The 24,908-nt window shown below is 38.0% G+C and overlaps 4 protein-coding genes across 7 annotated transcripts in view; 2 read left to right on the forward strand and 2 right to left on the reverse strand.

Moving 5' to 3' along the window:
* The window catches only part of slc29a1a (solute carrier family 29 member 1a), a 51,649-nt gene extending 49,220 nt beyond the window's left edge, over positions 1-2,429 (forward strand). For both annotated transcript variants that reach the window (XM_067421902.1, XM_067421903.1), the window contains exon 13: positions 1,240-2,429. In XM_067421902.1, the coding sequence (XP_067278003.1) occupies positions 1,240-1,351 (112 nt within the window). In that variant the 3' untranslated portion in view covers positions 1,352-2,429. The remainder of the gene's footprint in view (positions 1-1,239) is intronic.
* An 883-nt stretch (positions 2,430-3,312) lies between these two features.
* Positions 3,313-5,904, forward strand: LOC137045389 (coiled-coil domain-containing protein 177). The gene has a single exon (XM_067421986.1). The coding sequence runs from the start codon at positions 3,489-3,491 to the stop codon at positions 4,803-4,805; it is 1,317 nt and encodes a 438-aa protein (XP_067278087.1). The 5' UTR covers positions 3,313-3,488; the 3' UTR covers positions 4,806-5,904.
* Positions 5,905-6,036: 132 nt separating this feature from the next.
* Positions 6,037-13,468, reverse strand: LOC137045390 (zinc transporter ZIP9). Its single transcript, XM_067421987.1, has 7 exons — positions 13,188-13,468; positions 12,540-12,645; positions 12,231-12,404; positions 10,717-10,785; positions 10,283-10,368; positions 8,654-8,788; positions 6,037-6,826 (listed from the first exon to the last, which is right to left on the reverse strand). Exons 1-7 carry the CDS (start codon positions 13,281-13,283, stop codon positions 6,563-6,565), a joined length of 930 nt encoding a protein of 309 aa, XP_067278088.1. The 5' UTR covers positions 13,284-13,468; the 3' UTR covers positions 6,037-6,562.
* Positions 13,469-15,241: 1,773 nt separating this feature from the next.
* tmem63ba (transmembrane protein 63Ba) overlaps positions 15,242-24,908 on the reverse strand; it is a 42,930-nt gene continuing 33,263 nt past the window's right edge. For 2 of the 3 annotated variants that reach the window (XM_067422429.1, XM_067422431.1), the window contains 10 exons: positions 24,063-24,216; positions 23,845-23,951; positions 23,656-23,742; positions 22,572-22,637; positions 22,311-22,473; positions 22,044-22,149; positions 21,761-21,928; positions 19,616-19,731; positions 19,457-19,519; positions 15,242-18,390 (listed from right to left, as the gene is read on the reverse strand). In XM_067422429.1, the coding sequence (XP_067278530.1) occupies positions 18,244-18,390; positions 19,457-19,519; positions 19,616-19,731; positions 21,761-21,928; positions 22,044-22,149; positions 22,311-22,473; positions 22,572-22,637; positions 23,656-23,742; positions 23,845-23,951; positions 24,063-24,216 (1,177 nt within the window). In that variant the 3' untranslated portion in view covers positions 15,242-18,243. The remainder of the gene's footprint in view (positions 18,391-19,456; positions 19,520-19,615; positions 19,732-21,760; positions 21,929-22,043; positions 22,150-22,310; positions 22,474-22,571; positions 22,638-23,655; positions 23,743-23,844; positions 23,952-24,062; positions 24,217-24,908) is intronic. The other variant, XM_067422430.1, reaches the window with a different exon arrangement.

The raw sequence follows: 24,908 nt of genomic DNA on the forward strand, positions 1-24,908 counted from the left end.
TTTGCTTTTTCCACATAACCCAAAACATAGCAAAACCCAAACATAGCGTTTGAGCAAAACCCAACATAGCGTTAAAGCTACAATATAGACCTAATGTTATTTCACACATAGCCTTATCACCTTGTTAGTTGTAGTGGGTGCTATCAAAACAACAAATATACATACATATATACAACAAAAAAATACATCAGTTATCATAATTTTGTCATTGCTAACTTGTGAATAACTCGGCGTCGTCTGTTTTAAAAAGAAAAGATCACTTCATCCGATGTTTAAAGTGAATAAAATAGCATTAACAGCTACTTACTGGAGTCCCACAACTACTGCAGAACTCAGATGGGGTGGGTCCTAAACCCCCCGACCCCCCCTGTGATTTACGCCTATGGTATAAACCTTAATAAAATTGAATTTATACCTGTATGATATTATGCTGTAGCCTCTTTGGACCAGCTGTTTAGAAAATAGATGGATGGATGTTTCAGCGGCCGCCATCTTCTGGTCAGATGCAGGAATTCATTCAGCATGCGACTCTCATGATGCATTATGTGTATTCTCTAGCCGTTGAACATACTTTGGTTGTAGACTCGTTATTATGGTGCACTGTGAGATTGAATGAGTACACTCATAACGTCCACTATGGTTTGGGACATGACTACAAATGGCTGTCCCCTCAAATAGTGCCCTATTTAAGGGTATAGGGCAGGGATCTCCAAACTCCGTTCTGGAGAGTCTCTGTCCTGCAGAGTTTAGTTTCAGTTCCATTTAAACACACCTGAACCAGCTAATCAATGTATTACTAGGACCTTGTAAGACACTGATTAGCTGGTTCAGGTGTGTTTATTTGGGGTTGAAACTAAACTCTGCAGGACAGCGGCACTCCAGGACCGAGTTTGGAGATCCCTGGGGATTTTGGACATAGCCCTTCAGTTTTCTCAGTTCATTGTCTGGTGTTGTTTGTGTGATACAGCTGTTTTGTTGCTATTCTTCTGTGTGATTTATCGTTGTGTTTGGATTATGCACTTTTGTTTCTGTTAAATAAACTCCATGCTGCATTTAAGGTCTTGCATTTAAGATCCAATATACACATCACAAGATACACATCAGCATCATCCGTCCGTGACAGAAGTATTATCAGTTACATCTTTTCTGTACACACTGAACATTGTTCTTATGATGTCCAACGTCTACAGTTTAGTCAGAGCTCTTCATGTCCTGTAATGTTTTGTATTTGTCCCATAGGAAAGTGTCCCAGCATGAAGCGGAAACTGCAGGAGCCATCATGGCCTTTTTCCTCTCTCTCGGCTTGGCGGTGGGAGCCGCGTTATCCTTTGGCTTCCGAGCAATGATCTAGAATCATGGCCTAGTTCTCAGGATGATGAAGATGAACTTTATCCCTACTTGTACACCGAGCCAGAGAGAAAGTTTTCATACTGCACATGTATTTGCCCCTCTTGTGTCTCTTGAAGAACTGGCATGTGGAATAGACACGAGGATTAAAAAGATCAACGTTATGATGTCATGGGCATCATCATCATTGAGCCAAAAACTGTATTTTTGTGTACATGCGTATTATGCCAATTTCAGTTTTAGTATTTTAAGTGTTTTTATAGTATTTTATGTATTTTTTAACAGTTTTTTGTAGGTATTTTAACAGGTAACAGTTGTAATTTTCCTGTTTTAGATTTGTTTAGTGATTGCAGAGACTAGCAGCGATTAGGGCAGTAGTTCACTCCAAAACATGTTTTCTTACTTAGTATTTTTTGCCTTGTTTTCCATTTAAAATATCTACATTTTTAAATGAAAGTAATAAAAGACATTTATTTGAGAAGGAAAATTGCTTAAGCTATTAATTGGTTTCTTATAAATTCTTATAAATATAAGAGTTTAATGCTAAAACATCAAAAATATGTTTTTTTCATCCTTTTTCTAGTTTCAAGCATTAACTCAATGCTTCTCAAGAAAATGTCATCTTGATTTAAGAATTGTTAGATATTTGCACTTGAAAACAGTCAAAAATAGTAAGAAAATCCCATTTTGCAGTGTTTTTTTAGATAAAACCGTACTGTATCACACCATTAAAGGGCCCCAATTTGAGGTTATAGAGGCATTTTGAATGTTAAAATCAGTTCAGATGTCTGCATTTTGTCAGCTGCATGTATTTGATCAGAATGTTTTCAAAGAATGAAGGCCTAATTTTTGTAATTTATATTTGTCATCATTATTTATACCTTTGTTTTTTAACTACTTTTTGTATTTTGTATTTTAAAGCAGCCTGATCATGACACATTCTAACACTATGTAAAATGCAAAACTTGCTTTGGCGCCTTTTGAATGAGCTGTTTTCTAAAAAATGCAAAATGGAAATGTGTTGTGGGATGGGTGGGTCTGTGAGGGGACGGGGGTTGAAATAAAAACATTTCTGTTTGTAATTTGGATGATGTCTGTTCAGAATGAGAACCGCACCAGATGCACAACTGCCCGTCTGTCACTCGGTCTCATAATGAGGGTTCCAACAGAAACGGTTTGTAATTACAGGAAGTTTTTTGTGTACGTATGTACGTACACACACACACACACACACACACACACACAGGGAGATCAGGTATTAACACTAACAGTGAAGTGAATAAAACTGATTATCTTGTCATCACGGGGATTAAAAAAACATCCCTTTTTTATTATTTAAAATGTAGCATCAATATGATTGCAGTTATTTATTTGAAGTGTTTGTAGTATAGTCTTTTCAAAAAATACATTTAGGGAAAGCACAAAGGAAAATTGCAGTTCTTCCGTTTGACGAGAGCTTATGATTGAAGATATTTCATGTAAGTTAATAAAAATTTATTTAAAAGCATCCATGGTTAGAAGTAGAACATATGCATCTCTTGAAGGGTTAATACCAATTTTATATATGAAGAGATTATTTGAATGTTGCATTTGACAAAATATCAACGCAAATGGTGTACAAACAAATGCTGCTGGGTGGGTCATTACTACACTAACGTTAACTTGTGACATATTTCGTTTGATTAGTTACACTTCAAATGATTACAAGTTCACATGTATCGGGTATAGTTCATCAGATTAACTATCAGCATGTTCCACTTATACATTTGTCTTCATTTTCAACTCAGTATCTATTGTATAAACGTATTTTTTGTCGACCTTTTTGCTTGAAAAGTAATGTTGCTAAATGTCAGCGGCAAAATATAAACGCCTGGTCGCTAGATGGCGCTGTTATGAATTTGATGAACACAAAGCCTTTTCCTGTGACGTCACTGCGCTGCTGCTATGGTGATCCGAGAAGCGTCCGAGGTTTTGAAGAACAGTTTCGGGCGCGAATAAGTGTTACAAAAACCGAAAACGTGGTCTAAAAAATTATTAAAACACGTTTTATTTGTGTCTGTAAACCGTTTTATAACATTAGAGTTATGACGGATTAGTAACGGATTAAATGCTCTCAATATATTGATTGAACACAGGTGTTCATGGAGCATATTAGAACAATTTCACCAATATTGCATTTGGATTTTAATAATTTTAACTCTCCCGAAGCTAAAGACAGCAGATATGTTCTGACAAGTCCACGTTCGCTTGAATCCTGTGCAAAACTGGGAGTGAAACCTGTTGATCTGCTGTTCAAATCTCTCACAGAGTTTATTGATGAAAACCAGGAGTCCTCTTTGGAGGAAGTGACTAAATTATATGAGGAGTACGAGAAAGGAAGAAGAGTACGACTGCGTCTGTGTCGTGAGGAGAGAGAGCGGATCATACAAGAGGGCTGGAGCAGAAAGTCATCTGTAAAACCCTTCACAGCCCTGGAAACCGTCCCAGAACAAACAGCCGAGAGTCAAAGCACAGACTCCAAAGCCAAAAGTCCCAGTGATTCACGGTTCAGTGTTCATTCAAAGTCTGCGATCACCATCTCGGATAGGTTTACAAACACATGCAGTCAGAAGTTCCCTGGTAGTTTCAGTCTGGCCGACCTCCGACGATCTCCTGCGACTGAGCGCCGACTAAAAATCCTGTCGCAGGAGATCAGTCGCAAACTAAGCATCACCATCCCGGAGAAAGATCACAAGATTGCCGCATTGATGCTGGCCAAGCACGAAGAGGAGCAGTTTTATTTACGGCAGAGCAAATTTGAGGAACAACATCGTAAGGAGGAGCAGAGGCGTGAGGAGGCACGGCGAGCTAACTTTGAGCAGAAGCGACGAAAGGAGCTTTTGCGACATATTCGTCGCTGGCAGGAGGACTTGGAGGAGCGGAGGAGGCAGAGAGAGAAAGAGGACGCCGTTATTTTGGAGCAACGCAAGCGGGAGACACTTCAGCAGGAGGAGCGATGGAGGAGACTCGCCGAGGAGCAAGAAATTCAACGCAGGTCCAAGCATAACGCAGCGAGCCGGGAAGCGAAAGAGCGCAAATGCTACCAGGAGATGCTCCTGCAGGAGAAGGAGCGCGTTGAGGAGGTGCAGCGAGAGAAGGAGCTGCAGGAGGCGCATGAAAAAGAGCAGCATGTGATGAGGAGCAAGCGAATGCAGGAACAGAGAGAAAAGAGGAGAATCAAGCAAGAGAACCAGAGGGAGCTACTCAAGCACCTCCTCCTTAAAAAGAAGGCAGAGGAGCAGGAGCGCGTGGAGGAGGAGCTGAGGAGAAGGGGACTTGAGCGGAAGCTGCAACGCTCCTCGGAGAACCATGGGCTGCTTGTGGAAGCGCGGGTGCAGGAAATGAGATCCCGTGCGGCGAAAGAGGAGGAGCAGGTGCGGATGGCACAGGAGCGGGCGGGGAGGGAGAACCGGGAGTAGTTGGAGCAAAAGCAAACGCTGGTGCAACGTTGCCACCAAAGGCTGGAACGCGCTGTGCTGGAGGCACAGGAGCAGCGTCGTCGCAGAGCTCAACGTGTCCGACGAGACAACCAGGAAAAGGAAAGAAATCATCGCAGACTACAAGACCGAGTCCTGGAGGAGGAGAAAGCACAGTTGGAGCAAAAATGCAAGGCCATGACGCTAAAGGAGCGGCGGAGGGAGAAGCTGCAGAAAGAGAGGGCCGAGGCCCAGGAGAGGAGCCGGAGAGTGGCTCACGCCTCCTGCTGCATGCGGGAGAGGGTGAGGGAGCAGACCTCCCGTCGCACCTTTGACCAGATGGCACGAGAAGCTGAGCTGACCGCTCACCTGGGCCACCTGAAACTATGAAGAGTGCTGATAAATAAATCCTACTGAAGAAATATAAAAATAGACAGAGAGAAAAAAACTATATAGGCGCTTTTGAAAATGTAAATCCAGCTTTCACCAGAAGTATTACACAATGTAGTTTTTCCATACAAACGAGGTGTTTACAGTGCTGATAAATGTATTTATCAAGCCAAAGACAACTAATAAGCTTTTAGACTGCACTAAAGAAGGGCCAAGTATTTATTGAATAGAATATATTTATTTTTATTTGAACGAATCATGTTAGTTCTGAATGCTTTATTAATCAATAAAGTTTTGGAATTTCACAATATTTCTTATATGGACAATGTTTTGCTAATTTGAGACCTATCTGGTTAGGAAAAGTGCTGTAAAATCGATTAAAAATGTGATTAATCGCATGCACACGCGCACACACACAAACATTTGTTGGATGCGATTAATCGATTTGACAGCGGTAGTTAGAAACCTTCATTGTTCTTGGCTAGTACTAATTTTGTGTCAAATTATTAAAAAGATCATGCATGCATGACTAAAGTTAAATTGCATGTTAAAAATAAATATATCTGACAATGGTCTGTTGCAGTTTGGTGTATTAATAACTATTCATAAGCAGCAGAAGTTCAACTGTCTTGACCCTGGGAAAAAAAAAATCCAAACAACCGATCACATTTGAGTTTACAATTTATGTCAAGTTTAGGCTTATAACTAGGGTTAGGTCAGGGTAAGTTTTGGGTAGAGTTAGTTTAGGGGTCGGGACTGGGTTAGGAATATGTTTTAAGACGGGAATATCTATAATATATGTCCACACAAGTGATCTGCAAAACACGAAAATACACAAAAACAGCAGTTTTCATGGCTTTTAATAGATTGTCACGTACCAAAGAGATTGTCGTGCCATCTCAAGATTGAACTGCATAGGAATTCTAAACATTGGTTTATACTAATACAAGGCATTCTTGGTGTAATAAAAAACAATATTTTTAAACTCTTTGGAAAAAGAACACTATTGCACTTAAGTACTGCACCTTTATGGCAGTGAGAAAAAATGACTTCAGCCGTACAACAAAATAAAATTTGATTGTAGATACAAGAACATAAATATCAATCTTTTTTGTCTTTGATTCAATATGGCTACGTGACAAATGACCCAGAGTCGGACACTCACTGCACATAAATACCAGCATTCCACAGGTTTGTATTTTTTTCTCAGCAAATAAAACAAAATTAGGAGTTAAAACGGTCTAATAATTCAACTGAACATGTGGGGAGTTTCATAACACTAATCATGACAACACAAAACTCAAAAAACAAGCATCAAAAAATGATTAGATGTCACAGGTCATGTTTGGCTGTTGGATTGTTTTTACAGATTAATCATCTGGCAGTCCAAGGGCCAACAGCACAGGAAGTCCCGTCCCCAGGATCAGAGCGAGGCTCTCAGTGATGCCCAGACCGTGCTGCTGCTGCTGGGAGGATCCAGTTCCTGCATGATAGTGGATGTGAGTGGAGCAATGCTGCCCTCTGCTGTTGATTTCAGGCAGAACATGAACCGTGGCCACATACAAGAAAGTCCCAGCTGAGAACAGCATTCCAATGCCTGTGGCGCTCAGGCTGTTCTGGGACGAGTCGTTAGACTGCAAAAGATTTTAAAGTCAACAGTGATTACAAGGGCCCTGTCATATACCCGGCGCAATGTGACGCCAGGCGCAAAGTAAGTGTTTTTTGCTAGTTTTTTGCTATCATTTTCCCATCCAGCACCGTGTAGTTTAAAAATCAAATGCACTCGCGCCCATCTGTTCACCCATGGTCATGCTGGTCTGAAAACCAGGTGTGTTCACAGGCGCATTATTGGCAAGTTGCTATTTTGAGAAACTGAAAACGACTGCGCCACTGACCAACACAAACCTGGTCTAAAGTCAATAGCGCAGTATTATTTGTGTTATTCAAAGGGCATGTTAGAGATATGAGACTATAGGAGGGTGCACAACGTATGTATCGGATACTCTGCTTATTACACACACACACAGGGACGTGCAGCAGCACAAACACATTTTTAAATATTAAAAATAAAAGGATTCCTCTCTGGAGAAGCGTTCAGTCTTTTCGCTAGTAAATTCCTCATGTAAATAGCGAGTCCTCTGTGGTGCAAACAACTGGCTTTAAAAAAAAATGGGAGATGAGACTCTGATTGGTTTATTGCAGGTTAAGCCCCAAAACACACGACTCATTCAAAGACTAGGTGCAACCTTTTTAGACCATGTGCCTGGCACAACGACTGTTTTCCATCATTAAACTAGAAAAAGTGGATTCGGACTAGCCCTCTCCTGATGTTAAAATAGGGCCCATGGTGTTTGCTTAATTTCTTTACCATGTTCATGTTCTAGATGACTAGTCTATTCTTAAAGTGGTGATACATGAGGCAACTTTTTGAGCAATGCTGCCATCAACAGGCAACCAGATGAGACAGAGCCCACGACCGATCTAATGTATCCACATTTAAATTTGTTGCCCATTCTCAATGGTGCCCACTGCCCAGACAACATTGCTCATCAACATTGATCAAAAAGTTGCCCTGTGTATCATCACCTTAAGGCTTTTTTTAGACGTCTATTACATTTTCACTGACAGCCCAGATTGTTTTAGCCTAGATGTCAGGGCTGTTTTAACAGCAAAAACTGCTTGCTGGGATTATGTTGTATGGCATGGCAAAATGTTCAAATATCATTCAGTTATGTTTACCACAGACCTTATTTATTCATAAATTGGAAAAAAAACATTATAAAACCCAAATGTAAAATCTTGTAGGAACAAATGGCAAATTAGTCTTCTGGTTTCTGACATCATGCCTGCAGCAAAAAAAAAAAAAAAAAAAAAAAAAAAAAAAACGCTTGTCCTGAAAAACAGGCCACAACCTGTAAGTATGATTTATTGTAATTATATGTTTTCCTGTAATAGTTTGTATTGTTAATTGTACGTTGTAGCAAGGAAGTAAAGAAATGACAACGCTGTATGGCTCTGTAAACGCTCATTCATTCATTAAATGCTCATTCATACTTAACGTTATCCGACAAACACCTAACATAAATCTTGAGAAATCAGTGAACTTGGAATTAGTGTAAATTAGTCTTTGATTAGAGCTTTTATGTATTGTTTATATACAGGCATGCTAAACACGGTTCGGCAACTATAGTAAAGCCAATGTTTAGTGTTTGTTTTGGGTTAATAGTTCTTATGACAGATATTTGGCTATAATCGTTATAAAAACACAAAAGGTGCCATTCAGTATTACCGGTAAAGGTAAGGGGTTTCCGAGAAACGTACACAAGGCGGTTAGCGAATCACAACACACTGGGACAGCTAACCAATCTGAGCTCATTGCGTATTTTTGATACCCACAAATTTATCCTCCCAAAGGACACAAGTGATTGAAAGTGGATGAATAAAGAGAACAAATCTCTCACCACGCTCAGGATGAAGTATGTGCTGATGGCCATCAGCGGCGCAGCAGCAGAAAAGGCCAGTAAATGGTTCTTAATAGTATTCCTCTCTAGACCTGCGTGCATGAGGAAAGACACAAGACCAAATGCGGCTGGAGCCTAGAGAGAGAGAGAGAGAGAGAGAGAGAGAGAGAGAGAGAGAGAGAGAGAGAGAGAGAGAGAGAGAGAGAGAGAGAGAGAGAGAGAGAGAGAGAGAGAGAGAGAGAGAGAGAGAGAGAGAGAGAGAGAGAGAGAGAGAGAGAGAGAGAGAGAGAGAGAGAGAGAGAGTTGAGTTAATCAAATCAAATCAATCACAAATTACCCTCCAGCTAGAAAGAAATATTTAGATTCAACATAGAATATTTTTTAATTTAAAGCTACAATGTGGGCATAAATTTTTTTCCAGAAGTTGCATCTGTGGCATTTAAACAGACTGTTTAACGCAGCTCAGAGGTGGCATGAATATGAATGAAAAATCATTTGATACTCTAAAAATTAAACTAAAAACAGCAAGTCACTGGCTTAATCCAAAATCACCTCCTATACCCCTATAAACAGAGCTTGATTTGAGGGGACAGCAATTTGTAGTGGTGTGATTGAAACCAATGTGGATGTTATTGAGTGCACTCATTCAATCCCACAATGCACCGTAATAACAAGTGTACAGACGATGTACATTCAACGGCTGTCCAAATTTACTTCATCGTTTTCCTTCACTTCTTCAAGTGAACTGTATTAGTAAACTAACGTGGGGAATAGTGATTGAGGGTTTAGGGGGAGATTTCTGATTCAGCCACAGTCTTAATCAGTGAGTCATTTATCCAACCGATTCATTCAAACAGATGATTCATTCAGGAATGAAGCAAGTGGCCATTTTTCATGAATGGTCTCTGAATCACTGGCTCACTCGATTAGTTAAAAACCGTGGATTCATTCAGTAATGAGACACCACTGTGTGTTGCTCGAAGAAACACGACAGTTCTGCTGTGGCTTTATTTAGAATTATTTTCATTGTCAAAATAGAGCAAAAACAGACAATATTGCGTTTAAAATGTAACAATAGTAACTTGTTTATTGAACTGTTTTATAAAATCAATCTCACATTTGCAATCATGCAGATATTTGGGAAAAACAGCACTCTTGCTTGTGTGATCATGATTTAAATACAGGGGCACTTTAACAGCATAGGCTTTATGGCGCAGTCCGTCTTTGTCCCACATCATGTTTGTAAACTGCATGCAATGCAAGATCTGGTCTGGGCAAAGTGCAATAAAAACTGTTATAATTTTAACATGTTATTTTTTCCATAGTTAACACCTTAAATTGACACCCCTAAATACCATATTAATATTAATATATGTAAGACTATTATATTGAATTTTTACTTGGATTTAATGTTTTGTGGACATATCAATACATTTAAAATTATGCATTAAATTGGTAGACACTTTTCCAAAGTGACCATCATTGAATTTAAGGTATAGATTTTATCAGTTCATGCTGGGAATCGGACTCATGAATCGGTGTTACTAAAGTCGTTCAATACAGCTTGACTCAGCAGTGTTAGTACGGATAGTTGAGGAAAAAAAAGACTTGATACCACTGAAGTCTCACCTTGTGCAAAATGACAGCAAAAAACACAACAACCTGCACGGAGACCTGCGATGAAGCGGCAGCTGCTCCCAGAGCAACACCATCCGCTGAAGAGAGAGAGAAACACAATGTGAATGTCAGTTCTTCACAAGCTGTGTGTAGCTCTTCACAACTGACAAAACAGCAACCAAATGTACTGAGGCATCATTATTCACTTTGAGTGAAAACAGAAATGCAACACTAGCCATGAAAAACACACCAGACAATAAGTTCAGATTGTGTGCCTTTTTTGTTATCATATTGCAGATGCAAGATAAATCAGAATTGAAAGCCCATTGTTCACTGACTTGAATAATCATCCTCAGGACAAGCACTACAGGCATGATTCACTGAAATCGAATCTGTTTTATCAGGGCAATGCAGGAACACAATAGTAGAAGTGAAGCCCTTGTTACCTGCGGCGTGAATAAGCAGACCCAGGGTGGTAGTGACACTGTTGCCACTGTACATGCGCGCTCTGGGTTCTGGGAAACAAGACAAACAGAAGCGTTCTCAAGAGAGCATTTGACAGCGTTTCACACCGGGTTGTCTTTCCGCAGACTTCATTGTGTCTGTGTTCAGCCAAGCAAAATACATTAAATCCATGATGCATGCTTGCAGTTGTATTTTATATTGTCAATAATATACTAAGAATTAAATTTGACATTGCACTAAGCCAGTGGTTCTCAAACCTGTCCTGGGGACCCCTCACCACTGCACATTTTGCATGTCTCCCTCATCAGACACCCAATTCAAATCTTAGAGTCTCTACTAATGAGCTGATGATTTGAATCAGGTGTGTTTGATGAGGGAGACATGCAAAATGTGTACTGGTTGGGGGTCCCCAGGACAGGTTTGAGAACCACTGCACTAAGCTACTGAGAATTTAAATACAAGCTTGATGCACATACAAAAGGCTTTAAAAATAGGCCTCATCTTTAAAGGCACAATATGTAATATTTTTGGATTTAAATAACCAAAAAACACTAGAACAATGTTATATATTTTGTTGACTTGTGTATTTACATTATCCTAAATTTTTCCACGATTGTTTAAATCCAGATAAATACATATTTTTTTCCAAGTACACAGACCGTCGCCTATCAATGACATCATACCTGCGTTTCCCTCGATTTCCAGTTTTATTTTGTAGAAACCATGAAAACACCAAAGATGCTTTAATATAATATCATTTGCATTTTATTAGACATGCGAGCAACTGTTTGGATACATTCATAAACTGAAAACAAACCACTGTTATATAGCTCAACACAGTGTTTTTCTTGATTTACCGCGAGTATCAGGTTTTACCATGCCTAATATCGATCAAACTTACTGTAGTGTGAACATGTGTTTCATAGTAGTGCTCGTCTGCGGCATGATAAAAGCTCCACTGCTCTCTAGCCATGCGTCAAGCTTGTCTCTCATTAGCAATCGCTCCAGCGGCCTCGTTACACTCCAACGGCTCCCACCCTGCTTCATACTAAAGTAACATTAATAAATCTTTAATACACTAGCTCATCTATGAATATTGATTTCTGCCCATTGAATTCTGTTCCACCAGCTGTAGATGTGAAGATAACAACAACTCAAGCTGCGCCTTTGTTTTGGATAAGCGACCTCTAGTAGCGAAAATTACATATTGTGCCTTTAAGTGCAATTAAAATGCAATTACATGAAACAAAATATGATAAAGGATGATCAAGATGTCATCTTTTCTTGAAAGAGTTCTTGAAAGTTTTTTTTTACAAAGATGTTGGATTAAAAATGCAAAACAATACAGCATTCTACTGTTTGAAAACTTTTGTTGCATACCATTTCAAAAATACATACACTATAAATTCCTATTCCGAACACAGCCTGTGTTTGGAAGAAGTGAGAGTATAATTAGAGAGCTGTGTTTATAATGAGAAGTTTATGATTGAGGTACCGTGCTTGGAGCAGTAGTTGGCAATCTGGTCCACCACAAACATGAGCGTAAAGCCCAAGACGAGAGAGACTCCTATGAAGAAGTGAGGACGCAGACCTTTTTTGGTGGCTAGATGAAGTGTTGAATTTGATTCAGAGATATTCTGATTCTTTTCCATAGTGGAGCAATACCAGTCTAAAGGTGAAGGAGAAAATGTGTATTGGTAAACAAATTCAATAAGAGGTTATCTTTTAAATGGCTTTGGATAAAAGTAAACAAATACATTTCAAGTGCGCATACTGCACATTCCCTGAAGATGACCAGTCTCACCTTTCCATGACTCCTGCACTAACTCCACCCCCTCTGGGATGATGATTGACAGAGCAGTGCCACATAGAAGCCCCGCCCCCAGCAGAGTAATCAACTGCAGCTTGTGCTGTGTAAGGGTGGAGAACATGTCTTAAAATACCTTTAAACGTACTTTTCAATTTCAAAATAGACAGTTACTGCATTAGCTGTTGAAAGTCATGTTTTACCACACTGACAAAAAAAAGTACTAGAATATTTCAATGTTTTTAGACATGCACCATGGTATTATTTGAAGTACCATGTACATACCATACAATAGTATATAAACATGGTAATTGTATCGTATACCACAGTGCCCTTTTTGTACAATGAAATTAACTAATTCAAATTATGTTTGCTAGAGATTTTTAGATTAAAAATCACGTGCAGAAAAAAACAGCTACGTGACTGAACTTAAATCCACTGGTTAAAGTACAAGGTATAGTAAAAACCTTACTGATACAACTAAACTTAATTTGATGCATGCATGAATGCATGCAACGATGTAACGTACAGTGTATTTACCACTTTGTTTTTATCTGCATTTGATATATTGCTTTATCGTCTTCATACCGTTATGTTTTGCTTTACAGTAGTGCATCAACACTTGTTGAATATGAATCATCTTACCTCTGATAAATTGATCAATAGAGGAATTATCCCGAGCACGAAACATCCCACGAACATAGCCAGCGAAATGAGAATAACACCCCAAGCTCCGTCCATGACTGCTTCTGTTCCTCAGCCCTTCCGATTAAACCTTTTAACGCACATTCAGGCTGCATCACATGTAACAAACACCCTAAAACACAAAAGGAAGACACAATATTCTCTTTGAACACTCAATGAAAGGCATAGTGGAGGTCTCCACGAATCAACACACTCATATGATATAACCTTCCGCAACCCCAAACTACACCCCTAGAGTCCGATGAACTGAATTACAGGAGTCTAATGATCAGAAGAGAGTTCGATTCTTTTAAGAGAATCGGTTCTTTTCGGTGAACTGATTCGCCATCACCCAGAAGAAAAACCCTCCGTCGGGATTTTACGTTTTATTTCTGTAGTAAAATTGCTGTTAATTAAGTTAATATGTTATCACTATTAGGTTAGGGAGATGTATGTTTAAATGACCTCAAAAATTACATTTGAACTCACATTTGTGAATAACCACAATTCAACGTTTGTGGAACATTATTTGCTTTCGTTAAAAAAAAGCAAGCACAGTTTGCAAATATACTTAATTTCAGGTAAGTACACATTACATATTAATATAATTTACATTTAGATATTGGCACGCGCAAAAAAGCCGTTGAACCGATTAACGTTAACTAAGTTAACGGACTGCGCGCGCAACTGCCATTGAGAGCGACTGAGGTAAGAGGCTTTCCTCTCACGACGAATTACTTAAAAAATGATAAAAGTACATGCACATATTCAGTGATAATATTGCCATAAGAAGATTTAGGTAATTTAATGGGAATTTTAAAATAATAGAGCGCTGGTAATGGTTATCAGATTCATACGGACAATTTGAATTCAGAACGGCGATTAATTGCTATAAAGATATAGAAATACAACCACGGAGTGTAATATTTGAACTCTATCTCTTTGCCCCGGTAATATTGGTAAATGCTTTACATTTTTGGCCGACGCCAAATGCAGTCGAATGATTGAACTGTACATTGAAAAGAATCGGTTCAGATGATAGATTCGTTAGTGAATCATGTATCAGAGAAACAGTGAGAGATTTTGACTCTCTGTTCCTTTTTTTCCTTCTCTGGAGACACATCACAAGACTCCACCATAAGACCATGAGAGGTCAAATATTGTACTATCAGTTTCGTGACAAGAGAAAAGAAAGCTGCCATAAAACGACTCCTTATAGGAGGAAGAGCATTGTAAAACAAAATTACTTCGACTCTACAATGGGATATTAGCATTCTTTTTCTAAGAGTAAAATTGTTTTACAGTTAACGGACTATCACATTTAAGTAAGTCAAGAGTTCATCCACCACAAATTCAGTAATTTAAAAAAACATTTGCTCAGAAAGAAAATGAAACATTGCTTTAAAATCATACATTTTTATTTTAAAGTACTATACAAAATACTAACTCAGTACCGAGATATAATATATACTATATATATATATATAAACTATGATCTAAACTACACTGCTTGCTTTAACTAAACTATGTTTTAAATAAGCAGTTTTAGCTCCAGTAGCTCATCTGTTTGATCGGACCACACAGGCCAGCCTTCACTCCCCACGTGCATCAATGAGCCTTGGCCGCCCATGACCCTGTCGCCGGTTCTCCACTGTTCCTTCCTTGGGGCACTTTTGATAGATACTGACCACTGCAGACCGGGAACAGCCCACAATAGCTGCAGTTTTAGAGATGCTCTAACCCAGTCGGACAAAGTGTTCACTTGCTGCCTAATATATCCCACCCACTAACAGGTGCCGTGATGAAGAAATAATCAGTGTTACTCACTTCACCTGTCAGTGGTGATAATGTTATGCTTGATCGGTGTATAATTAACATTGACATTTTGATTGTTGGGAAAAAACTCTGTGGAACAAAGTGCTAAAACTGAATAATAATAAAATACAGTCTGTAAAGTGAAACACAATTAGTGCATTTCTTTGCACTTTATAAATGAAATTTCTTCACACATATGGTTTTGTCAGTAAATGTCTATTTTATTGTTCAAAGACATGTAAGAGTTTGAATATGACACTGTACAAAAGATCATTTGAGGGGAGGTTGAGATACAAAACTATTAAAAACAGCAATCGCAAGCATAGTATGATCTTGAGGGAAATCTGAATGGACAAAAGCAAACAATTCATGGTCGACTGTACAGGGTTTTGCTTTCTAAGCTGTACAAAGGTAAATACAGTTTAGTGTTCCAAGAGCAGCGCAATGCTTCTATTTACAAAAATATTACACCGATTTAACCTCTTCATTCCAGGTCAACAGCCAGTTAATTCAAAAAATGGAAAAAATAATAGACAAAAGAAATAAATACTGTGGACAACATCTGTAACAAATAGGAAAAGTCATAAAGATGCATAAATAAATTATTGCCACTGCATCATGCTTCAGAACAGTGTTTTCCTTAAACAGATCCAGGATGCAGTCATACGGACATCACCTACAGTATCTAAGCAGCAAGAGCGTCAGACGTACAAAGCACCGCAGTTACTCATTGTTGTCCAAACAAGATCAATAAAAAAAAAAATGGCTTGAAATTGTTACATACACCATGATAATGTTACATATTTCCACATGAAGTGCATAGCCTACAGTGTTATTTGCATTTAAAAGTTACAAAGCTCCTCAGTGATTGATAGATTAGTGCAGAGGTCTTCAACTGTCCTGCAAAGTTTATGTCCAACCTGCTTCAGCACACCTACCTGTGTATTTTCAATAAGTTGATTAACTTCACCTGTCTTTAATTAGGCTTGGAGCTAAAGTGCAGGACAGTGGGTCCTCAGGAGCAGGGTTGAAGACCTCTGGATTAGTGATACATAAATTAACCAAAAATATCACTGATTATTAGCTTCCTAATGTTCTAATTCACAAGCTTAACATGTACATCGACAACTGTTTCAAGTCAACATTTGTTGCAGAAAAATGACAGTTTAAACACTGCTTTGCTATTCCTGTAAACAAATGACACAATGAGAACTATTTAGGTCCACTAGTGGGAAAGATGAACAAATTAGGGGCTGGACAGGGAAAATAAAATGATGTTAAAGCAAGTACTCGGGCACAGCCTTTGTCTGCTCCAATAACTTTCTTAAAAATATTTCGTTTCCAGTTCTGACTTGCATTTCAACAATAGACAGAGCGCAAAAATGCAATATGTATATAATGGACAAAGTAGCAAAAATGTCTAAATATGGCAACAATGAGATATAAAGAGTGTAGTTGTCAAAAAGCAAAACAAAAAGTGGTCAGTAAATAGTGGTCATTGTACTAGTTTTTGTATTCTTTTTTTCAGACTTCAACCACTAAATGATGCATAAAACCCAGTCAAATGATCTCAGAACTGCAAGTGTCAGTGAACAGCTTGTAAATGCACACAGGTAAGAAGAACCATAGCATGGATTCTGGTATTTCCAGTTTTCTTGTAAAAATGCAAAGAAACACACCACAATAGCAGTAAAGAAGGCCATATTAAAGACACACATGTTTATATGACCCAATGAGATCTTGCTATCATCATTACCCAATTTTTTACAATGTTCAGGGATTCTGGGTATGTTTCCAAAGCACTTTTTACAGTAATTTATAAGTAGTGAAATATGTTTGATGTTTAATGGTTAATGTCAACATGATCATTTGTTAGCGTCAATAAAAAATAAAAAAAACCCTGATGAAACCATCATTTCATACCCATGCATAATAAAAAAGAAAAATTCCACCTTAAGGTCCACATTGGGAATCTGCTGTGCGTTTAAGATCAATTTGCTACAGTATCAGTTATTGACAGAACATTCTACAGTAGAGCAACACAAAGTTGGTCCATTTGATGCCTGATTCAGAAAGTAGTGTCATATCACGCATAGCGCAAGTATGGATTAGTAGTGTGAAGGTTTGGTTTTAATGTGAAGATTTTAAATGTAATGTTTACATTTAAACTCATTGGATGCACAGAAGAGAGTGAGATGTGTGTTTGACTTTGACCTTGAATCGTAACAGGGATGGCGAATTGCCTTTGAGTCTGTTGGACAGTCTGAAAGTGGCTTTTCCAGTTGAGATAATTAGTGTTCGGCGGCCGCTTTCCTCACCTCAAAATACGTTAATTCAGCAGGTTTAAGTGAGTTTTCCACTAGTAATGGCCTTTATGTTAAATACATTCACTTTGGTAGAGAAAATGTTAAGTTGCATGAATGAATCTGCGTCAGTATATTGTGCTATAGTGCCATTTCAGCAGGGCTAAGAAAATTATATTTGGTTCCCTTGTTTTTAAATTTAAAACTTCAACTCAGCAGGCTATTTGAGACTGTGTTTTGATAGATGTTTATTCTACAAGCATTTCTAATACATGTGATTTCTTATCATATTTGATTAATTGTAAAATGTGATAGTGATTCACCATCACTGAAATGTTAGGTAAAGTTTGAGAAATAAGTTTTTTGTAGTGCTCAGTCTGTTATCTGTTGCCATATCTGCTTTTGTTTTTAACAGTCGTTAAACTGTATCAATTGACCATTATCCAATGTAACCAATGTCCTAAAAAAAAACTGACCTGCGTCTTGATGTACAATTTTACTCCCCACCTGAGATGGCACTATAGCGGTGTGTCAATTCATCATTACATAAGTAAATTAAAATTTGAATGAAAATTAGTAACATTACTATTTTTGGTATTATTTACTAGACATGCGCTTGTAAGGGCAAGACTTGGTAATGACCAAATGCTGTACGAACAGGGCAAACGATGCAAAGAATTATGAAACTATGATGAACCAGTTTCTTATAGGTGGAGTACAATCACAAGCCACTTCAGATTCTTGACAATTGGCCATCCTGTCTCCAAGCCTCAATGATAAAAGAGTGGTTTAGCTGTCAGCTGTGATGGATTCACACACACACATTAAGTGTAGTGATGTGTAGTAGACCTCCTGCTAGTTTCTCTTAAGTTTAAAACATGGCGTGGCCCTGGCATGGGTCACTGATGCACCTCGTTCTCAATAAGGCTTTCCTCTCCTGACTGGAAATCTCCCTCAGTCACCACTTCCTCATCCTGCGAGGACCCCTGGCCCTCGTCCTCTTCAGCGCTCTTCTCGTCCTGTAGCACTTGTGCGACGTATGTCTGCTGATAATAGAAAGAATGTGAAGATGTAAAGCAGATAATGACAATATAGCAATACATAAATGCCAGATGATTAACTACTACACAATTCCTGTTGACACTAAAAACTAGAGCTGGGTATTGACACACATTTCACGATTTGATTCGATTTCAATTCACAAGCTTTCAATTCAATTCTGATGTTCTGTAATGCTGTAAACTATACAGGGAACCGTGTCAGTTGGTACATTTATAACATTAAGGTTAAAAGTAACTAATTTGTAAACAACATTTAAATGACAGAGTTTTATAATTTGGTACATTTATAATAATGACGTTTTTTAATTTTAAATATAACATTTAAAAATGTAAATGGTGGCTATCATAACTTGTTTTAATGATGGATTTATTCAAAGATACATTAAATATTGAAAAAACAGGTTAAATAAAAATATAATGAATATGTAATATACAAATCACTTGACAAAACACACCCCTCTAGAGGAAATTGTTTCAGCTGATTAACAAGTTTAAGGTCACTGAATGGCTTTTTCTGGGGTAAATATAACATTAAGTGACATTGACTTGTTTTCACTGTTTAAACACTGATTGAACTATTACATGAGATATAGTATCTTTCAACATAACGTCTGTTGTTCATTCATGTTTATTTTGTGCTTTAACTAGTAGTAAAGCGGAATAGATGATCAGGTCAAGTGGTGCTTGAATTGAGGAGTTTATAGCCAATGTTGAAACCACATTAAAGCACGCCAAAGCACCATTTATTATTTGAATTTCGTTAAAAAGTTTACAAATTGAAAGCTGACACTTTTATATCAAAACAAATACAGTTTTTGTGTACCAGAAGGAACAAAGCACAAAGCTGATTGCGATTTATTGGATGGGAGGCGCTACAAATTATTGTTCATTAACGGAAAACAGCAGTCCAAAAGATTGATTCCTCATAAAAATGCGAATCGGTTAAATTCGATTTTTTTTACCCAGCCCTGCTAAAACTAGGGATGCTAAATTCTTTCTAGATTATTATCATCATGTGACAGTGACAGTTTTCATGATTATAAAATCTTACCACAGATTTGACAGGTGGGGATGAACCGGGTGCTTGTCCATTGTCCACGCCGTCCATGTCAATCTGTTGTGAACACAGTAAGATCAGTTTGTGGATTAGAGAAAGTTCTGGGCTAGACTGTGTCCGAAAAGCGAAAAAATTGACAAAATGGTTTCTGACCTTATAATTGTGTGCACTGAGGTATTTGAAATGACCAAAGACGACATGGGAGAGGCAAATGATGATGGTGATGATCAGAACCACAAAAGTAAACATTGATGTTGGAGCGCTAAAACCTTTAAAATGTAAAAAAAGGCAAACGAGAGAAGACAGCAGGGGAGAAAAACCATATTAGAGACATGACAATAATCTTTGTGCAGTTAATCTGGAGCATAGTATCTAAAGCCATATTTCAACAGTAATCCTTTTTGACCACTGAAATGTACCGTACGGTAACCGTTGCGCTTCGTGGTAATGTGCACACATTTTAAATATGGACACTTTTATAAATGAAATGCTGGAAACTGTTTGCAAGAATAATATTACATCATCATGTAAACTTTTGAAATGGCACATAATTATGGTATGCAATATATTTTATATATATATATTAATTGAATGTATATTATATATATATATATATATATATATATATATATATATATATATATATATATATATATATAAAATATACATTCAATTAATTAATTATATGCATAAATTAAGTATTGGACATAGAGCTGCACGATTATGGCCACAATGATAATCTTTATTTATGTCTCTCACAGGGGATTATAAAAGTTTCTTCCTTTTGTTTGCTTTTGATTATGAGTATATTCACATCATTTACTGTGGTAAAGTAGAAAACGGTGTGCTTGTTATATGACTTAAGGTGCGTCAAGTTTATGTGTATAATGCATTTCAAACACGGCGGAATTTTTTTGTAACGCTTTCTCTCGTAGCGCATAATCAAGCAAAGCCAAAAGTTCTTGACCCGGTGGAAGATAAATAAATAAATAAATAAATATATTTAATATATAAAATATATAAAATATATATATATATATATATATAATTAATTTTTGCACGCAAATTTGATTGTGGAAGCCAAAATTGTGTAAAATTCAATTAATTGTGCAGCCCTACAAAATGGCATCCATAATTTTGAGATCTCTCATTTAAAACCATTTAAAAATACAGCACATTAATTTTACTGTTTGGATATTTAAATAATCAGGTATTATTTTTGTACTATTAAATACGATTTTATTAATCGTCCAAGCAATGACAGTCATTTTGCTTATAAGCTGGCAATCACGTGACTGACCACGTAAGCAGTAAGTGTACTCAGGTTTTTAAGATCACAGAACTTGTTCCTTCACCTTGAATAAATTGCCATCGGATAGTTATCACTAGCTCCGTTTACATGGACACTTATTGCTTCAAAATCTCCATGAATTCATTCCGACTGATGAATCAGAATGTAGTGTTTACATGAACACTAAATAAAGTTGTGTTGATGTGCATGTTTATAGGTCACAAGCTTCTGATCGGATTTAATCTTTTGACATGCGTGCTGCACATATATACAAGTTTGCCGCTGTTGTTGCATACTTTGCTGCATACTAACCATCCTCCTTTTCTTTCTTTTAAAAAGGAGACTAAATATTTATCTATTTTGGGTCCTAATTAGGAGACAACAAGCACATGAAGCGTTGAGCTGAGCTGCTTATGTTTATCAAGCGTCAAAAATGCACCGTCCCACGCTCAAAACCAGTAGTCTGTGGATGAGAGTCTGAAACTAGGACTTGGGGGACGTTGTCCTGCTCCACTTCACAGACAATGAGTGGAAAGAGAATGTCAGAATGACAGGACACTCATTTATGACACTTTATTCAACAGCTCGTTCAGTGCATCATTACGCTATTTCTACATCATTGCACATGCGCAGTACTCTCCAGTTTAGATTTTCAAACCGATCAAGGGGTTTACATATCATCTTGGTTGGATTATATGAGGAATAAACCACCCCTTACAATCTGAATTAAATTTTAATACGATCTGGCCAATTTGTTCAAATTGACGTGGTTACATGTGACTTTTTCATTCCGATTGTGCTACTAGTCTGATTACAATCTGATTATTAGGGTCCATGTAACGCAGCTACTGAGGTGCCATGCAATCTTTTTTTTTTTTTTTTTTTTTTACAGATGTCCACATGAGAAATAACTACATTATTAATAGGGCTTATGATGCCTAAAAATGCTGTGTGGTTAGGCAGCACATTTGTGTTTAGAACAGAGTCACTGTTTGGCAGTGTCTTACTTGTACGGACAGTAGAGAAGAAGAGCAGCCAAAAAAGGCAGAGAATGGGTGCTGCCACCACTTGGTTGACAGCTCCAGAGTGAATTTTCTTATCCAGTTTGGAGGGCAGGTAGGCATAATACATGTTATACCTGTCCACCAGATGCTTCAGTAGCATGTACATCAGGCCTGCAGACAAAATTAAAGTCACCTAGGTTTTTACACTGTTTGAAGATGAAGTGAGCGGTGTTTGCCTGTGGAAAAAAAATAAGAATTGTTCATCAGTGAGAAATGTGTCACTCACCAAATGGTACAATAATTGGACATGTGATGCTGTAGGTCATGACCACAGTAAAGACGTTCATCATCCAGGCATAAGCAGCTCCAAACTGGAACTCATAAGCTTGATGCTGTAACAAAACACAACCACATATGAATCAAACATTAGGAGTTATTGAGCATAATGAGAGGAATTCAGAAAACAAGGGATTGAACAAATACATGAATAGATGTTTGAATGATTATAATAGTAAGGCTGAGAGTATCGTTGACACTTGCAAACTACACAGACCTTCTTCACGTTGCGCCTCTCGGCAGCCGAACGTGCCAGACACAGTCGGATCATGTACATGAGAAAATAAGGAATGCGTAACAGGTCCATGGCGTTACCGATGAAAGCAGACGCGATTACATAGTTCACAAAGAAAGCGCCATTATCCGGAAGGAAGACACACCTAAAAGAAAAGAAAAATCAAGAAATATAAACTCAAAATTTATGTGCACAAACCAAATCCTTTAAATAAAACAGATTATTAGAACCGCAAAACCTTACTCAAATCGGACTTTTGCATGGTCAAGAAATGTCTTGTCAAAGAGCCAGCGGAAGAAAACATCCAAACTGCGTTTAGGAAAAGATCATAAAAATGTTTAATGCAAATGGAAAACAGGTCAGTCCAAAATCACCTGGATAAAAGAGTTAAGATTTTATTAATGTTCTATAATTAGAAATACATTTTACTATGTGAAAATACACAAAAAGCAATATTTGTATTATTCAAATTAGCATATAATCAACAACTTTTGTCAAAAGGTTCTTTATTGGGGAAAATGCTTAATAAACATTCACCATTAAATTAAAAATTAGCATGCAAAATCCAAAATTGAGGCTCAGAAGTTTTTGTGAAATATTGTTGATGGATACAGTCAGTGTTCTTTAAAGGTGCACTATGCAACTTTCCGTCCACTGGAGGGCGCCTATTCTAAAAAAAAGGGCAGAAATCATGTTGATGGACGTGATTATTAACGTTACTGTAGTGTAAAGCAGAGCAGGAGCGAGTGTTTCGGGGCTGAGCACAGCCGCTGGAGCGATTGTTATACAAACACACGGCTCGCGGGTACCGGGACTTTTATTATGACGGGATGGGACACAGTCGCCGGGTGCGCACACTTCCGCTTTTTCCGTCATGATTATAAGGTAAAGCAGCTCTGTTTATCATATTAGATACATTTAAGTGTGTTTAAAATGATGTTATGACGCTACTCTGTGCGTTCGCTCGGCGCTGCTGTGACATGTTCACACTGCTAAGAGTAAAGCGCTTCTGCAGAATAAAACCGAGGGTAACGCAGATTTGACGCAATTGACAGACGACTCCCTCAGACGCTATGCTGAAATGTCCCGGTCCTTAGTTAAAATAGCAATTTTCTCACAATTTACAAATAGTTGGAAACATTTGGGATATTGTAAGACCTCAACTAGTACAAAATATATAACACTGGCCTAGTGATTTTTGGATATTTTACTGCTAAAATACTACATAGTGCACCTTTAAAGGCAAATGAAAAAAGATAACTGTAGTTTCCCAAGCATAACACATGTAGTTCTACATTTTCAATGTAAACCAGGCGTTATAAAATACCTGCTCAGGCCAAGAGATGGCAGCAGCAGAACCATAAAGATGAGGAAGGTGTAGCATTTGTGCATGGTGGTTCTGTTCTCTCCAGATCTGAGGAGCAAAGGTCACATACTCTCTAAGTCTACCAGAAAATGGTTTAGTTTAGCTGAAATTGTTGATTTTTTTTCCGATATACATGGTTTGGCATTGTACCGTGTCCAGTGGGCCTCAAAGAAGGCAGAGTAGTAGACGATGGTAGGGAGAAGGGCCGAGAAGCACCACAACAGCAGGGTAGGGAAGAACTGTGTGATGATGGGGTTCTGGAGGATCAGACACAGGGAAAGGAGGGAGGTGATGAGTGACAGAATCATGACCCCATAGTAACACTGCATTGTCATTTGCATTAACATCCAGTTTAACATTCTTCTTACATTCAGGTACTCCACGGGTTTGGTAACGTTGAACTTGTCCATGGTGGAGATGATGATGGCAGGGGTGGTGAGGAAGAAGAAAAAGATGAAGAGAAAGCAGTTGATGACGAGGCATCTGAGCCACCAGTTGAGCCCAGTAATGGACAAATGCTCCCTGTGGAAAACAAGATACAAGGTATATAACATACGATATATACATACATACACACACACAGTGGTGGGCTGTCAGGGCCAGCAGGGCCTTCTCTAAATCATTATATATATATATATATATATATATATATATATATATATATATATATATATATATATATATATATATATATATATATATATATAGTTACGATTATATTTCCAGAAAGAATGTATTTATTTTTGGTGTATTTTCCATATGTCATCATCTAAACGCATCACAGCCCCGAGGACCAGCACTAGTAGAATAGCTTGCCTTCCATTGAAGCTGCTATTTTCCATTGGACCATAGCTTTGACTGACGTGGGTCATTAGCCAATCAAAATTTGATGTGTAGTGATAGAACGGCCCAGAGGCCCAGCGATGTGTCGGTGTGCTACCGGATGTCATCATCCGTCTGAACTTTTTGCGGGTTGTGAGAATTCTGTGTGAAATAAACTATGGCCGCTGCGGATGACAGGCTGCGTGCGAATGATCGATCCTGATGTCAAGCCGGTAATGTTAGCTAACAAGCGGTGTTTGTTCTGTTTCTTTGGATGTTCTGTTGGTCCGTATTTTTGTTTGTTTAAGAGTATTTGTGCCAGCTGATTTTGATTCTTTTCACCATTTGCCTAAACGGTGACACGTGAGTGCAGTATCATCAATAAATAGTCA

The sequence above is a fragment of the Pseudorasbora parva genome, chromosome 17 (assembly GCF_024679245.1).
Source record: "Pseudorasbora parva isolate DD20220531a chromosome 17, ASM2467924v1, whole genome shotgun sequence".
Lineage (NCBI taxonomy): Eukaryota > Metazoa > Chordata > Actinopteri > Cypriniformes > Gobionidae > Pseudorasbora > Pseudorasbora parva.

Bases quoted from the DNA above. Each gene is read 5' to 3' on its own strand.
- LOC137045389 (XM_067421986.1), top strand. From the start codon at position 3,489: ATGGAGCATATTAGAACAATTTCACCAATATTGCATTTGGATTTTAAT.
- LOC137045390 (XM_067421987.1), bottom strand. From the start codon at position 13,283: ATGGACGGAGCTTGGGGTGTTATTCTCATTTCGCTGGCTATGTTCGTG. The intron at 10,369-10,716 runs GTAACAAGGGCT...CTCTCTCTTCAG, and splicing joins TCTGCTTATTCACGCCGCAG to CGGATGGTGTTGCTCTGGGA. The intron at 8,789-10,282 runs GTGAGACTTCAG...CTCTCTCTCTAG, and splicing joins TTGCTGTCATTTTGCACAAG to GCTCCAGCCGCATTTGGTCT.